This window comes from Phoxinus phoxinus (assembly GCF_949152265.1).
Source record: "Phoxinus phoxinus genome assembly, chromosome: 16".
Taxonomy (NCBI): Eukaryota; Metazoa; Chordata; class Actinopteri; order Cypriniformes; family Leuciscidae; genus Phoxinus; species Phoxinus phoxinus.
In genome coordinates this window covers 20,790,730-20,808,499 of record NC_136891.1, presented here as the reverse complement: position 1 = coordinate 20,808,499, position 17,770 = coordinate 20,790,730, and the positions used below count along the sequence as shown (strand labels likewise).

Genomic DNA, 17,770 nt, shown 5'->3' with positions numbered 1-17,770 from the left:
AAGACAAAAGGGTCAACAGTGATTGTGAATAGATACTAAATAAGGGATAGACTGTGCAAGCAATCAACCAGACAAAGATTTATGTTTCAGCATACTTATGAATAGAAAATTAAATGGGATGAATTCTAGTTGCCCAAAATCAGTCTGCAGATTTTGGGCAGATTGACAGATTTAACAGAAAATAATGCAGTGTATGATGGGCACAGATTCAGATTTTTTAAACTTTAGACCAGAGGCCTGTTACATGAAGCTGGTTTCAGTTGATATCCAGGTAAGTTTGAGATTAGTTTGAGCTAACTCTGGTTTTTCGGGCTCAAGAATGTAAAGTGCTTTCCAGAGGTGTCCATCGCCATGGTAACTTATGCTACATGGGTAACCTGGAGCAACTTTCCGGAGCAGCTTTTATTCTGGCTTGACAAGCAAAAATATGCAATGTGGTGCAAATGCTGATTTTTATATGGCCAAAAAATGAGATGAAATTCTGGTAGCTTGTAATGTACTTCAATTGAGACTTTTTAACAGTAGAGTAGACTGCTTATAAAATGCACAAAAATATAAGTTGTCACTATATCTCACAATAATATAAGTTGTCACTATATCTCACAATAATGTCTAAGTAAGATGATATTTAAAGGTGCAGTGAGCAATTTCCAAGAAACACTGTTGACATTTGAAATCAACCCAAATAAACACAACCTCCCTTCATTGCTCCGCCCCCAAAATGCACAAGCACAAAATGCAAGAGTGGATGTGTCTTATAGCTGAAGGGAAGCAAAATTATGCTTCATGAAAAATAAAGCAGAGATGATACATACATGTACACAAGAGCAAGTACAAGCAAGATTGTTAGTCGCCAGCAGCATATCAGCGCCAGACAAACAATGACACTCAAAACTGTCCTGTTACTAGAGCTAACATTACAACAACATCATATCTTGGTTCTGTGACACATTACTCACGCATGGAGCAGAAACAAAGCAACCAGTCTTCCTGCTTAGGTCTTTCCAGGTCTTTTTATAGTTATATTCCTCTGACCTTTTTCTTTTTTGTAATGTCTCTCTTTCTACAGTCTTTCTTCAAATCTCCCTCTTGCTCACTCTCTCTCCTCCCCTATCACAAGTGGACACGTCCCCTAAAGCGGATTAGTGTGTAGTGTTCCTCAGTCCGATACACTTTCAACAGCGTTTCTCAGAAATCGCTTATTGCACCTTTAAATGCTTAGTTTTATGATAAAAGCTCTTGATAATTTAAAGGCCTTAGAAATTTGCTTTAGGCATTTATAGGGTTAAGCACTAACTCTTTGTGTACCTGTGCGTGAAACAGTGCTAGTCCTTTGGCAGTGTGCAGGGGAATGAGGATCTTCATGAGGAACTGCTTGTGTTCAGCTTTCAGCGGCAGAGCGAAGCCATTGATGATACTGCGATTACAAAGACAGTGACACAACTGATGACATGGAGGCCCGAAATTAGATGACTGAGGCCAGTCAACGCCGACATGCTTCTGCCACTGGGTTCAGGCTGAACCTGGAGCCAAACAACCTTCTACCCAGCATGCATTCTGACTGCACTTACTCCATTAGATGAACTACGTGAACAGAAAATTAATAAATATGCTTTCGCAAGGAAAGAAAATTAAACAAAACTCACCTGCCCAGAATCTCGAGGAATTCAGCAACTCCATTAAAGTGCTCAGTTTCATAGAGGTATCTGGGGAAATTATAGGGGCATCCATGAACAATTTAGATTTCAAATAAAATATGAACAAAAAAAAAAGAGAATTTATTTCTTTACTAAATGCACAATCCAAAATTCTTATTCTTACATTAAAGCTTCACAAGCATTAATATTGTGAGGGGGAAAAACCCCATAAAACATTAAAAATGAAGAGTCAAATATTATAACAGTTTAAAATATTTCAATTTAAATATATTTAAAAATAAATAAATTTTGGGCTGGGTATCGAGTTCGATACGTTTTAGGCACCGACCGAATTGCCTCGATACCATCAGGTATAAAAAAAAAATGTCTTGTGGGATGAACGGAATCCAGAAGAATTTTAATGGGAAAAACAGAATTAGCTCACATTAAACTAGGCATCTTGTAAAGTGTGCTTATCCTTAAGGTTAGCTGCATTAACAGTTTGGTTTTCTTGTTTTTTCCCCCCTCTTCACATCTATGTGATATATGCTATAACATTATCCGTTCATAAAATTGGTATCGGAAAAAGTATTGTTCAGGAACCGGTATCGGTAAGTCATTTTTTTTTTAACAATATGATTCCTATGATGGAAAGCTGAATTTTCAGCAATTGAATTCACATGATCATTCAGAAATCATTCTAAAATGTTGATTTGCGGCTCAAGAAACATTTATTATTATTATCAATGTAAAAAACAGTTGTTCTGCTTCATATTGTTGTGGAAACCAGTTATTAAATTATTTAGGATTCAAAAGAACAGAATTTGTTTGAACCAGAAATCTTTTGTAACATTCTAAACCCCTTTACTGTTACTTTTGACCAATTTAATGAGTTTATCATGATGGTGTGTTCTTACCTCAGAAAAAGGTTGTTGATCTGTTTTCGAATAAAGGCACGCAAACCCAGAAACTTCCCGTAGATGCGATGCAGAATCGTTTTTAGAAACTCTCTCTCACGAGGATCTTCACTGTCAAACAGTTCTAAGAGCTGAAAAAAAAATGCAAGGAGTTAATTTTTTCATAAAACCATTCTTCTGCCATTTTCTTGTGTCTTGCTCTAAGGAGCCAATTTTCTGCAGTTTGTTTGTGCTAAGATCTTTGATAAATAGAATCCATACAACTGAAGCAGCAGATGACTATTGCTGCATCCCAATTTACATACTAAATAGGATTCAAAATTAGAATTAGTGTGTCCTAAATTGTAGTATGTTGAAATTAGAATTCCAAAGATACCCGGATGGTCTACTTTTTCTGGTCAGAATCCGAAGTGCAGATCCGTTCACACTCTAATGGCTAATATTGCCCACAGCCTATTGCACATTAGATGAGGAATTTAATTAGAACTACAGACATGAATAAAAAGTGTGTTAAAGGGCACCTATTATGGAATTTTGAAATGTACCTTTCATGTAGTGTGTAACATAGATCTAAGTGAACAAAAACATCCTGCAAAGTTTGAAATATGAAAGTGCACCATATATAAAGTTATTGTCTTTCAAAAGTAAGAGTCGACTCGGAGTCATTTTTATGAATCGTTAGAAGACCGAAGCTTTTTCTCTGACTAGATGACGTCAACTTGTCAAGTTATTTGAATATGATACGCCCACTTATTGCGCTCCAAGGCCAGGGAAAATATCATGGCGACGAGACGCTGTGTTCTGAAGTGCGACTCAAAAGCCAACTTTTTTCATCTGCCCAAGGAGGAGCATTTGAAGACTAAGTGGCTACAATTTATATATACAACTATACCACAGAAGTATAGTCCGAGCCGTGTGCTTTGTTCGCGCCATTTTGAAGACGATTGCTTTTTAAATGCAATCAAACTTGGATTCGCGAGCCGGCTGATATTGAAGGAAGGTTCATTTCTAAGTGTATTTGCATCAGCTTCCTCCTCCGTATCACAACCTGTAAGTGTTATTAATAATTGTTGCTTTTATGTTTTATGTAGCATGCTTAATTATTATTTTGTTTGTTGTGTAAGCACCCTTTAGCTTCTAGGTCTTCAATGGCAATTGTATTGAGATATGTGAAGTGTTTGTCGTTGTTTTCGGAGTTGTCTTAAAGAATAGAGTAATACCTCTTAGTAACGTAACTGCATTTTTTTTTTGTAAAAACGTTATGTTTATGCATCGGGCTAATGCAAACAAAGACTGATTGTGCTTTTACAATATGAACTCTGGGCTATGCTCGCTAACATAACATTAAATTCTTTATCTTATTTTTTGTTTTTTACAACAAACTACAAAGCAGTGGACTATAATCATTATTATAACACGATTTAATTGATAAAAGCATCATTGTACTCCGTGTTAAACAATAAGTATTATCTCTGTAAACACTGCTGGGTCATCTGACCAATCGCAGATTAGCGCCGCGCAAAGGAGGGGTTTGGAAAAATGAGTCGTTGAACGAATCATTTGGGAGTCGGTGAGCAAATCAGGTAAAAATAAATGCATATTATACGAAAACAAAAGTGTTTTTTGACATTGCATGCACGTAAAACTGTTGCTGGGGACTCCCTAAACAACATTAGGAACATTTTAAATGTCATAATAGGTGCCCTTTAACAAAAATCTACAAACATGGCGGATGTGCAAGAGCAATGGTTAAGTAGAGAGGTTTAGATAAAAGGGTTTGAATGAGTAACAATCAGTATCTAACCTGACGAAAACATTTTTATTCAAATGTTATTCACATTATTTTTCATCTGCAAAAGCATTGCAAACATTTATAAAGATACATCTGGTCATTAACTTTTAAATGCATCATTATGCAAACACATGAGAGTTCCCACTTCGAGGAACTCTGCGTCGAAGACGACACTATGGGGAACGCCTCAGCATGATGGTGTCTGAAGCACGTGTGAAACTAGACCAATCCTAATTGGTGCTACGTCATGACATAGCGTGTGACGTGTACACTGTACAATTCACTGAGCATTTGGGATATGGAAGCGAGAGCTCGATGCTGGGATTGTCTAGCTCCTAGGAGGGAGAGGTTCTCAGCATCGAAGAGGGGGATTTTAGGATTCGCCACCTCTTTCCCCTGCATACGAGGAGCTGCTGGAGGTTGTGATTCATGCTTTGGCCAAGCGTAATATCGACTGGCACAGAAAATCAGGAACCGTATCAGGAAAGCAAACTAGATGAGCACTTCCTGATCAGTCGAGCGCAGCCTTCACATCGGGGGCCTTGCTTTCTTTCCCGATCTCCCAGATGAAATCTCGAGATCGTGGGAAAGACCTCTCTCCTCATGCCTGACAAGCCATACTGTACATAATTATTCATCCATCCTGATCGATGTTGCTTCATCCCTCAAGGCCCCGTAACTTCCCACCAAGCCCTGCCGTACAACTTCTAATTTGGTAAGCAAGGCTTACATGGCAGTGGGTAGGGCTGGTGTGTACCGGCACACTATGAAAATCATGCAGCCGTACCAAGCTGACCTGCTCAGAAAACTAGACGAGGGCGAAGAGGTCGGTCCCGACTAGGGCTGCACAATTAATCAAAATGAAACCACATGCAATTTGGCAAAGGCTGCGATTATTTTATGCGCAGATTGTCAGTGCAGTGCGGCTGATCGGTAGTTAATGCTGCTCCATCTGAACCCCAGAGGGCGCTCTCGTGCAGACACGCCAAATATGCCCCGCCGCAGAAGTACAATAACACACATCGTTCCAGGAAATCATACTATCGCTGTAGCTGAATAAACAGAAGATTGAAACGCTTTGTTTGATCGAACATGACTTATAAATACACGACTGCCTTATTCTGTGTAAGAAGCCACATCATCTCACTTAAGGATGCTCAACTGTCATTATGAAGTGAGTTTGGAGTAAAAGTATGTTATTAAATGATGTCTTTTGTTGGACAAGGGGTTCGTAAATGCTTCTCATGTTTGGAAAGCAATGAAACGTGTGTTGCTTTATCAAATGCATGTTATAAGTGACTCAAACTCACAGTGCTTTCAGATAGAGCAGTGTTTACAGAGCCGTACATCAATGACAAGCTGCGCATACAAAACAAATCGCAGCCTTTGTGATTTCAAAATTGTGATAAGCCAACTTGATTTAAGTGCGATTACATGTAAATTGCGATTAATCGTGCAGCCCTAGTCCCGACTTAGTGGCAAAGAGGCATTCATGGTTGAACCAAAGAGATAGATAGAGCGTTCCTTCTTGATGTCGGTCTGGGTCTCTGGGTCTCGCTGCCAGGGAGCGCTGGCACCACCCCGAGCCGGTGGAGTTGATCTGGAGGAAGTTTGGCTGAGCGGAGGTGGATTGCCCATTGCCTACTATGCTGCCATGCAAAAGCAAAAGACGTAACGTAATATTAGGTCGAAAATGAGTTCGATATTTTTGGCATATTCAAGACCTCTTTTATCATTTGGATAAGTATCTGTAGTCAATAACGTTGTTTTTTCGAGAAAATAATAGGTTGTCTTAACAGTAACTTCCAAAAGGCAGGGCAGAACCGTAACACCAGTTACCGCTCTTTGGTTTTGTTTTGGAACGCTCAAATTGAGTTACTGTACTCTGCCTTTGTTTAGCCACGCGTCAATATGAAGTTACTGTGCCGGTGTTCTATAAAATAATGCTACCTATCAGATTGTATGGTGTTCTGCCTTTATTTTACTCTCTATTACAATTTAAATTACGGTGTAGCCAGTGTACTTTGTACAGCTGTCATCAGTCCCTGTAAATTCTGATGTCCTCAGAGCTTTGTCCTGCACAAACACGGTCAGAACATTTAGTATGGTCTGAACACGCTCCATTGACAAACGTGTGATATCGATCGTGAAGGATATGCAGAGTTGACAGAAAAATGTTACACATGCCTTAGCAGGTGAATACAACAAAGAACTAAATCCCCGCCTCACCCAGTATGGTTGGACCTGGTTGAAACACAAATGCATCTAGCTGGCAGTGCCAAAACTGCACTGGCGCCTTTAGCACCGCCCTGAACACGGTCGAGCCGACGCAGGACTATATCACAGGGAGTGATAATAATGAAGCAACAAAGGTGCATACAAATACAACATAATGAAGCAACAAGTGTAGCCTACTGGTGCATACAAAATCATAAGCACCACAAGCACAATAATAGGGCAGACAGCTGAAACCACCGCATACTGAAAAGATGCAGAACACAGAAGGTTGTGCTATAAATGCATTAGTCATCTACAGTAGGGTAGTCCAGAATGCACTCCCCACTGAGTCTCAACAGGGAAAGCACTGCGTTCGTAGGCCTACTTTTCGTGAACGTAAGGAGCGTGACACATTCGGTCACGAACCTCGGGAAGTGCCTGTGATAAAGGGGCTATCTGTATGTGAAAGTATGTGTCTTTCAGATCCACCGCTATAAACCAGTAGCCGGATCCAATGAGCGCAAGGATCCGTTTTATCGTGATCATTTGAACGCGCGCTTAGCAAGTCTTATGCCACTCGGTACCAATTGATGATACTCTATGGAGGTATTTTGTCATATCTAATGTATTAATAATGCCATCAGAATACAACCAAAGCACAGGATAGCAATAAGTAGATGGCTATAAGTAATTGTAAATCATATAAAATAAATGCCATGATCACTATACAGTGATCATGTATTTTATACAGGTGTTACTATAATGATTTTGTTAATGGTGATCAGGAACCAAATATTGATAATGTGGAAGTTACTGCCTATTTCCTTGGCATGACTTCTCACTTTTTGCTGACAATACAAAAGGGAGAGTACAGTAACTTTAAAATAGTGGTCAAAAGTCAAGTTTGAGCACAAGATTTTATTATGTAGATAATCTTCATTACTAAAACATCTAATTACCAGATTTCCAGTGTCGTACATACTGTATAATTTATTTGGCGGGACAACTAAAAATCTTTAAAGCCATTCTTCTCAGTTCCACACTCTAGCGAGTTAAGGTATTTTGCCTTTGTAGGGCACTATAGTTCTCCCTCATGCATCCAGCCCCACTGGTATATGCATCCAGCCATGGTACAGGCTTGGCCGAGGCGGCGTCTGTAAGCATTTCCCACAATCACTCTGATCCCGGGAGTTCTAGAGAGGGTCAGGCGGGATGGGATCAGTCTACTACTTGTAGCCCCGTTCTGGCCTAGTCTGGTTCTCAGGTTTCATAGTGCTCCTTGGAGGTCAGCCTTGGGAGACTCCAAGTTTAGAGAGTTTAGGAGGGACCTTCTCTCACAGGCCGGGGGCACAATCTATCATGTGGATGTCTATCAACTGTGGAAGCTATGGGTCTATCATCCCAGCCAGAACTGAAGCAGCAGATGACTATTGCTGCATCCCAATTTACATACTAAATAGGATTCAAAATTAGAATTAGTGTGTCCTAAATTGTAGTATGTTGAAATTAGAATTCCAAAGATACCCGGATGGTCTACTTTTTCTGGTCAGAATCCGAAGTGCAGATCCGTTCACACTCTAATGGCTAATATTGCCCACAGCCTATTGCACATTAGATGAGGAATTTAATTAGAACTACAGACATGAATAAAAAGTGTGTTAAAGGGCACCTATTATGGAATTTTGAAATGTACCTTTCATGTAGTGTGTAACATAGATCTAAGTGAACAAAAACATCCTGCAAAGTTTGAAATATGAAAGTGCACCATATATAAAGTTATTGTCTTTCAAAAGTAAGAGTCGACTCGGAGTCATTTTTATGAATCGTTAGAAGACCGAAGCTTTTTCTCTGACTAGATGACGTCAACTTGTCAAGTTATTTGAATATGATACGCCCACTTATTGCGCTCCAAGGCCAGGGAAAATATCATGGCGACGAGACGCTGTGTTCTGAAGTGCGACTCAAAAGCCAACTTTTTTCATCTGCCCAAGGAGGAGCATTTGAAGACTAAGTGGCTACAATTTATATATACAACTATACCACAGAAGTATAGTCCGAGCCGTGTGCTTTGTTCGCGCCATTTTGAAGACGATTGCTTTTTAAATGCAATCAAACTTGGATTCGCGAGCCGGCTGATATTGAAGGAAGGTTCATTTCTAAGTGTATTTGCATCAGCTTCCTCCTCCGTATCACAACCTGTAAGTGTTATTAATAATTGTTGCTTTTATGTTTTATGTAGCATGCTTAATTATTATTTTGTTTGTTGTGTAAGCACCCTTTAGCTTCTAGGTCTTCAATGGCAATTGTATTGAGATATGTGAAGTGTTTGTCGTTGTTTTCGGAGTTGTCTTAAAGAATAGAGTAATACCTCTTAGTAACGTAACTGCATTTTTTTTTTGTAAAAACGTTATGTTTATGCATCGGGCTAATGCAAACAAAGACTGATTGTGCTTTTACAATATGAACTCTGGGCTATGCTCGCTAACATAACATTAAATTCTTTATCTTATTTTTTGTTTTTTACAACAAACTACAAAGCAGTGGACTATAATCATTATTATAACACGATTTAATTGATAAAAGCATCATTGTACTCCGTGTTAAACAATAAGTATTATCTCTGTAAACACTGCTGGGTCATCTGACCAATCGCAGATTAGCGCCGCGCAAAGGAGGGGTTTGGAAAAATGAGTCGTTGAACGAATCATTTGGGAGTCGGTGAGCAAATCAGGTAAAAATAAATGCATATTATACGAAAACAAAAGTGTTTTTTGACATTGCATGCACGTAAAACTGTTGCTGGGGACTCCCTAAACAACATTAGGAACATTTTAAATGTCATAATAGGTGCCCTTTAACAAAAATCTACAAACATGGCGGATGTGCAAGAGCAATGGTTAAGTAGAGAGGTTTAGATAAAAGGGTTTGAATGAGTAACAATCAGTATCTAACCTGACGAAAACATTTTTATTCAAATGTTATTCACATTATTTTTCATCTGCAAAAGCATTGCAAACATTTATAAAGATACATCTGGTCATTAACTTTTAAATGCATCATTATGCAAACACATGAGAGTTCCCACTTCGAGGAACTCTGCGTCGAAGACGACACTATGGGGAACGCCTCAGCATGATGGTGTCTGAAGCACGTGTGAAACTAGACCAATCCTAATTGGTGCTACGTCATGACATAGCGTGTGACGTGTACACTGTACAATTCACTGAGCATTTGGGATATGGAAGCGAGAGCTCGATGCTGGGATTGTCTAGCTCCTAGGAGGGAGAGGTTCTCAGCATCGAAGAGGGGGATTTTAGGATTCGCCACCTCTTTCCCCTGCATACGAGGAGCTGCTGGAGGTTGTGATTCATGCTTTGGCCAAGCGTAATATCGACTGGCACAGAAAATCAGGAACCGTATCAGGAAAGCAAACTAGATGAGCACTTCCTGATCAGTCGAGCGCAGCCTTCACATCGGGGGCCTTGCTTTCTTTCCCGATCTCCCAGATGAAATCTCGAGATCGTGGGAAAGACCTCTCTCCTCATGCCTGACAAGCCATACTGTACATAATTATTCATCCATCCTGATCGATGTTGCTTCATCCCTCAAGGCCCCGTAACTTCCCACCAAGCCCTGCCGTACAACTTCTAATTTGGTAAGCAAGGCTTACATGGCAGTGGGTAGGGCTGGTGTGTACCGGCACACTATGAAAATCATGCAGCCGTACCAAGCTGACCTGCTCAGAAAACTAGACGAGGGCGAAGAGGTCGGTCCCGACTAGGGCTGCACAATTAATCAAAATGAAACCACATGCAATTTGGCAAAGGCTGCGATTATTTTATGCGCAGATTGTCAGTGCAGTGCGGCTGATCGGTAGTTAATGCTGCTCCATCTGAACCCCAGAGGGCGCTCTCGTGCAGACACGCCAAATATGCCCCGCCGCAGAAGTACAATAACACACATCGTTCCAGGAAATCATACTATCGCTGTAGCTGAATAAACAGAAGATTGAAACGCTTTGTTTGATCGAACATGACTTATAAATACACGACTGCCTTATTCTGTGTAAGAAGCCACATCATCTCACTTAAGGATGCTCAACTGTCATTATGAAGTGAGTTTGGAGTAAAAGTATGTTATTAAATGATGTCTTTTGTTGGACAAGGGGTTCGTAAATGCTTCTCATGTTTGGAAAGCAATGAAACGTGTGTTGCTTTATCAAATGCATGTTATAAGTGACTCAAACTCACAGTGCTTTCAGATAGAGCAGTGTTTACAGAGCCGTACATCAATGACAAGCTGCGCATACAAAACAAATCGCAGCCTTTGTGATTTCAAAATTGTGATAAGCCAACTTGATTTAAGTGCGATTACATGTAAATTGCGATTAATCGTGCAGCCCTAGTCCCGACTTAGTGGCAAAGAGGCATTCATGGTTGAACCAAAGAGATAGATAGAGCGTTCCTTCTTGATGTCGGTCTGGGTCTCTGGGTCTCGCTGCCAGGGAGCGCTGGCACCACCCCGAGCCGGTGGAGTTGATCTGGAGGAAGTTTGGCTGAGCGGAGGTGGATTGCCCATTGCCTACTATGCTGCCATGCAAAAGCAAAAGACGTAACGTAATATTAGGTCGAAAATGAGTTCGATATTTTTGGCATATTCAAGACCTCTTTTATCATTTGGATAAGTATCTGTAGTCAATAACGTTGTTTTTTCGAGAAAATAATAGGTTGTCTTAACAGTAACTTCCAAAAGGCAGGGCAGAACCGTAACACCAGTTACCGCTCTTTGGTTTTGTTTTGGAACGCTCAAATTGAGTTACTGTACTCTGCCTTTGTTTAGCCACGCGTCAATATGAAGTTACTGTGCCGGTGTTCTATAAAATAATGCTACCTATCAGATTGTATGGTGTTCTGCCTTTATTTTACTCTCTATTACAATTTAAATTACGGTGTAGCCAGTGTACTTTGTACAGCTGTCATCAGTCCCTGTAAATTCTGATGTCCTCAGAGCTTTGTCCTGCACAAACACGGTCAGAACATTTAGTATGGTCTGAACACGCTCCATTGACAAACGTGTGATATCGATCGTGAAGGATATGCAGAGTTGACAGAAAAATGTTACACATGCCTTAGCAGGTGAATACAACAAAGAACTAAATCCCCGCCTCACCCAGTATGGTTGGACCTGGTTGAAACACAAATGCATCTAGCTGGCAGTGCCAAAACTGCACTGGCGCCTTTAGCACCGCCCTGAACACGGTCGAGCCGACGCAGGACTATATCACAGGGAGTGATAATAATGAAGCAACAAAGGTGCATACAAATACAACATAATGAAGCAACAAGTGTAGCCTACTGGTGCATACAAAATCATAAGCACCACAAGCACAATAATAGGGCAGACAGCTGAAACCACCGCATACTGAAAAGATGCAGAACACAGAAGGTTGTGCTATAAATGCATTAGTCATCTACAGTAGGGTAGTCCAGAATGCACTCCCCACTGAGTCTCAACAGGGAAAGCACTGCGTTCGTAGGCCTACTTTTCGTGAACGTAAGGAGCGTGACACATTCGGTCACGAACCTCGGGAAGTGCCTGTGATAAAGGGGCTATCTGTATGTGAAAGTATGTGTCTTTCAGATCCACCGCTATAAACCAGTAGCCGGATCCAATGAGCGCAAGGATCCGTTTTATCGTGATCATTTGAACGCGCGCTTAGCAAGTCTTATGCCACTCGGTACCAATTGATGATACTCTATGGAGGTATTTTGTCATATCTAATGTATTAATAATGCCATCAGAATACAACCAAAGCACAGGATAGCAATAAGTAGATGGCTATAAGTAATTGTAAATCATATAAAATAAATGCCATGATCACTATACAGTGATCATGTATTTTATACAGGTGTTACTATAATGATTTTGTTAATGGTGATCAGGAACCAAATATTGATAATGTGGAAGTTACTGCCTATTTCCTTGGCATGACTTCTCACTTTTTGCTGACAATACAAAAGGGAGAGTACAGTAACTTTAAAATAGTGGTCAAAAGTCAAGTTTGAGCACAAGATTTTATTATGTAGATAATCTTCATTACTAAAACATCTAATTACCAGATTTCCAGTGTCGTACATACTGTATAATTTATTTGGCGGGACAACTAAAAATCTTTAAAGCCATTCTTCTCAGTTCCACACTCTAGCGAGTTAAGGTATTTTGCCTTTGTAGGGCACTATAGTTCTCCCTCATGCATCCAGCCCCACTGGTATATGCATCCAGCCATGGTACAGGCTTGGCCGAGGCGGCGTCTGTAAGCATTTCCCACAATCACTCTGATCCCGGGAGTTCTAGAGAGGGTCAGGCGGGATGGGATCAGTCTACTACTTGTAGCCCCGTTCTGGCCTAGTCTGGTTCTCAGGTTTCATAGTGCTCCTTGGAGGTCAGCCTTGGGAGACTCCAAGTTTAGAGAGTTTAGGAGGGACCTTCTCTCACAGGCCGGGGGCACAATCTATCATGTGGATGTCTATCAACTGTGGAAGCTATGGGTCTATCATCCCAGCCAGAACTGAAGCAGCAGATGACTATTGCTGCATCCCAATTTACATACTAAATAGGATTCAAAATTAGAATTAGTGTGTCCTAAATTGTAGTATGTTGAAATTAGAATTCCAAAGATACCCGGATGGTCTACTTTTTCTGGTCAGAATCCGAAGTGCAGATCCGTTCACACTCTAATGGCTAATATTGCCCACAGCCTATTGCACATTAGATGAGGAATTTAATTAGAACTACAGACATGAATAAAAAGTGTGTTAAAGGGCACCTATTATGGAATTTTGAAATGTACCTTTCATGTAGTGTGTAACATAGATCTAAGTGAACAAAAACATCCTGCAAAGTTTGAAATATGAAAGTGCACCATATATAAAGTTATTGTCTTTCAAAAGTAAGAGTCGACTCGGAGTCATTTTTATGAATCGTTAGAAGACCGAAGCTTTTTCTCTGACTAGATGACGTCAACTTGTCAAGTTATTTGAATATGATACGCCCACTTATTGCGCTCCAAGGCCAGGGAAAATATCATGGCGACGAGACGCTGTGTTCTGAAGTGCGACTCAAAAGCCAACTTTTTTCATCTGCCCAAGGAGGAGCATTTGAAGACTAAGTGGCTACAATTTATATATACAACTATACCACAGAAGTATAGTCCGAGCCGTGTGCTTTGTTCGCGCCATTTTGAAGACGATTGCTTTTTAAATGCAATCAAACTTGGATTCGCGAGCCGGCTGATATTGAAGGAAGGTTCATTTCTAAGTGTATTTGCATCAGCTTCCTCCTCCGTATCACAACCTGTAAGTGTTATTAATAATTGTTGCTTTTATGTTTTATGTAGCATGCTTAATTATTATTTTGTTTGTTGTGTAAGCACCCTTTAGCTTCTAGGTCTTCAATGGCAATTGTATTGAGATATGTGAAGTGTTTGTCGTTGTTTTCGGAGTTGTCTTAAAGAATAGAGTAATACCTCTTAGTAACGTAACTGCATTTTTTTTTTGTAAAAACGTTATGTTTATGCATCGGGCTAATGCAAACAAAGACTGATTGTGCTTTTACAATATGAACTCTGGGCTATGCTCGCTAACATAACATTAAATTCTTTATCTTATTTTTTGTTTTTTACAACAAACTACAAAGCAGTGGACTATAATCATTATTATAACACGATTTAATTGATAAAAGCATCATTGTACTCCGTGTTAAACAATAAGTATTATCTCTGTAAACACTGCTGGGTCATCTGACCAATCGCAGATTAGCGCCGCGCAAAGGAGGGGTTTGGAAAAATGAGTCGTTGAACGAATCATTTGGGAGTCGGTGAGCAAATCAGGTAAAAATAAATGCATATTATACGAAAACAAAAGTGTTTTTTGACATTGCATGCACGTAAAACTGTTGCTGGGGACTCCCTAAACAACATTAGGAACATTTTAAATGTCATAATAGGTGCCCTTTAACAAAAATCTACAAACATGGCGGATGTGCAAGAGCAATGGTTAAGTAGAGAGGTTTAGATAAAAGGGTTTGAATGAGTAACAATCAGTATCTAACCTGACGAAAACATTTTTATTCAAATGTTATTCACATTATTTTTCATCTGCAAAAGCATTGCAAACATTTATAAAGATACATCTGGTCATTAACTTTTAAATGCATCATTATGCAAACACATGAGAGTTCCCACTTCGAGGAACTCTGCGTCGAAGACGACACTATGGGGAACGCCTCAGCATGATGGTGTCTGAAGCACGTGTGAAACTAGACCAATCCTAATTGGTGCTACGTCATGACATAGCGTGTGACGTGTACACTGTACAATTCACTGAGCATTTGGGATATGGAAGCGAGAGCTCGATGCTGGGATTGTCTAGCTCCTAGGAGGGAGAGGTTCTCAGCATCGAAGAGGGGGATTTTAGGATTCGCCACCTCTTTCCCCTGCATACGAGGAGCTGCTGGAGGTTGTGATTCATGCTTTGGCCAAGCGTAATATCGACTGGCACAGAAAATCAGGAACCGTATCAGGAAAGCAAACTAGATGAGCACTTCCTGATCAGTCGAGCGCAGCCTTCACATCGGGGGCCTTGCTTTCTTTCCCGATCTCCCAGATGAAATCTCGAGATCGTGGGAAAGACCTCTCTCCTCATGCCTGACAAGCCATACTGTACATAATTATTCATCCATCCTGATCGATGTTGCTTCATCCCTCAAGGCCCCGTAACTTCCCACCAAGCCCTGCCGTACAACTTCTAATTTGGTAAGCAAGGCTTACATGGCAGTGGGTAGGGCTGGTGTGTACCGGCACACTATGAAAATCATGCAGCCGTACCAAGCTGACCTGCTCAGAAAACTAGACGAGGGCGAAGAGGTCGGTCCCGACTAGGGCTGCACAATTAATCAAAATGAAACCACATGCAATTTGGCAAAGGCTGCGATTATTTTATGCGCAGATTGTCAGTGCAGTGCGGCTGATCGGTAGTTAATGCTGCTCCATCTGAACCCCAGAGGGCGCTCTCGTGCAGACACGCCAAATATGCCCCGCCGCAGAAGTACAATAACACACATCGTTCCAGGAAATCATACTATCGCTGTAGCTGAATAAACAGAAGATTGAAACGCTTTGTTTGATCGAACATGACTTATAAATACACGACTGCCTTATTCTGTGTAAGAAGCCACATCATCTCACTTAAGGATGCTCAACTGTCATTATGAAGTGAGTTTGGAGTAAAAGTATGTTATTAAATGATGTCTTTTGTTGGACAAGGGGTTCGTAAATGCTTCTCATGTTTGGAAAGCAATGAAACGTGTGTTGCTTTATCAAATGCATGTTATAAGTGACTCAAACTCACAGTGCTTTCAGATAGAGCAGTGTTTACAGAGCCGTACATCAATGACAAGCTGCGCATACAAAACAAATCGCAGCCTTTGTGATTTCAAAATTGTGATAAGCCAACTTGATTTAAGTGCGATTACATGTAAATTGCGATTAATCGTGCAGCCCTAGTCCCGACTTAGTGGCAAAGAGGCATTCATGGTTGAACCAAAGAGATAGATAGAGCGTTCCTTCTTGATGTCGGTCTGGGTCTCTGGGTCTCGCTGCCAGGGAGCGCTGGCACCACCCCGAGCCGGTGGAGTTGATCTGGAGGAAGTTTGGCTGAGCGGAGGTGGATTGCCCATTGCCTACTATGCTGCCATGCAAAAGCAAAAGACGTAACGTAATATTAGGTCGAAAATGAGTTCGATATTTTTGGCATATTCAAGACCTCTTTTATCATTTGGATAAGTATCTGTAGTCAATAACGTTGTTTTTTCGAGAAAATAATAGGTTGTCTTAACAGTAACTTCCAAAAGGCAGGGCAGAACCGTAACACCAGTTACCGCTCTTTGGTTTTGTTTTGGAACGCTCAAATTGAGTTACTGTACTCTGCCTTTGTTTAGCCACGCGTCAATATGAAGTTACTGTGCCGGTGTTCTATAAAATAATGCTACCTATCAGATTGTATGGTGTTCTGCCTTTATTTTACTCTCTATTACAATTTAAATTACGGTGTAGCCAGTGTACTTTGTACAGCTGTCATCAGTCCCTGTAAATTCTGATGTCCTCAGAGCTTTGTCCTGCACAAACACGGTCAGAACATTTAGTATGGTCTGAACACGCTCCATTGACAAACGTGTGATATCGATCGTGAAGGATATGCAGAGTTGACAGAAAAATGTTACACATGCCTTAGCAGGTGAATACAACAAAGAACTAAATCCCCGCCTCACCCAGTATGGTTGGACCTGGTTGAAACACAAATGCATCTAGCTGGCAGTGCCAAAACTGCACTGGCGCCTTTAGCACCGCCCTGAACACAGTCGAGCCGACGCAGGACTATATCACAGGGAGTGATAATAATGAAGCAACAAAGGTGCATACAAATACAACATAATGAAGCAACAAGTGTAGCCTACTGGTGCATACAAAATCATAAGCACCACAAGCACAATAATAGGGCAGACAGCTGAAACCACCGCATACTGAAAAGATGCAGAACACAGAAGGTTGTGCTATAAATGCATTAGTCATCTACAGTAGGGTAGTCCAGAATGCACTCCCCACTGAGTCTCAACAGGGAAAGCACTGCGTTCGTAGGCCTACTTTTCGTGAACGTAAGGAGCGTGACACATTCGGTCACGAACCTCGGGAAGTGCCTGTGATAAAGGGGCTATCTGTATGTGAAAGTATGTGTCTTTCAGATCCACCGCTATAAACCAGTAGCCGGATCCAATGAGCGCAAGGATCCGTTTTATCGTGATCATTTGAACGCGCGCTTAGCAAGTCTTATGCCACTCGGTACCAATTGATGATACTCTATGGAGGTATTTTGTCATATCTAATGTATTAATAATGCCATCAGAATACAACCAAAGCACAGGATAGCAATAAGTAGATGGCTATAAGTAATTGTAAATCATATAAAATAAATGCCATGATCACTATACAGTGATCATGTATTTTATACAGGTGTTACTATAATGATTTTGTTAATGGTGATCAGGAACCAAATATTGATAATGTGGAAGTTACTGCCTATTTCCTTGGCATGACTTCTCACTTTTTGCTGACAATACAAAAGGGAGAGTACAGTAACTTTAAAATAGTGGTC

At 40.6% G+C, this 17,770-nt stretch overlaps 1 protein-coding gene across 2 annotated transcripts in view; it reads right to left on the bottom strand.

Annotated features, from left to right (window-relative positions):
* Nucleotides 1–17,770, bottom strand: part of ppp2r5a (protein phosphatase 2, regulatory subunit B', alpha isoform) — a 40,235-nt gene that overhangs the window by 8,526 nt on the left and 13,939 nt on the right. For both annotated transcript variants that reach the window (XM_079639121.1, XM_079639122.1), the window contains 3 exons: nucleotides 2,555–2,685; nucleotides 1,647–1,706; nucleotides 1,309–1,417 (listed from right to left, as the gene is read on the bottom strand). In XM_079639121.1, coding sequence (XP_079495247.1) covers nucleotides 1,309–1,417; nucleotides 1,647–1,706; nucleotides 2,555–2,685 — 300 coding nt within the window. The remainder of the gene's footprint in view (nucleotides 1–1,308; nucleotides 1,418–1,646; nucleotides 1,707–2,554; nucleotides 2,686–17,770) is intronic.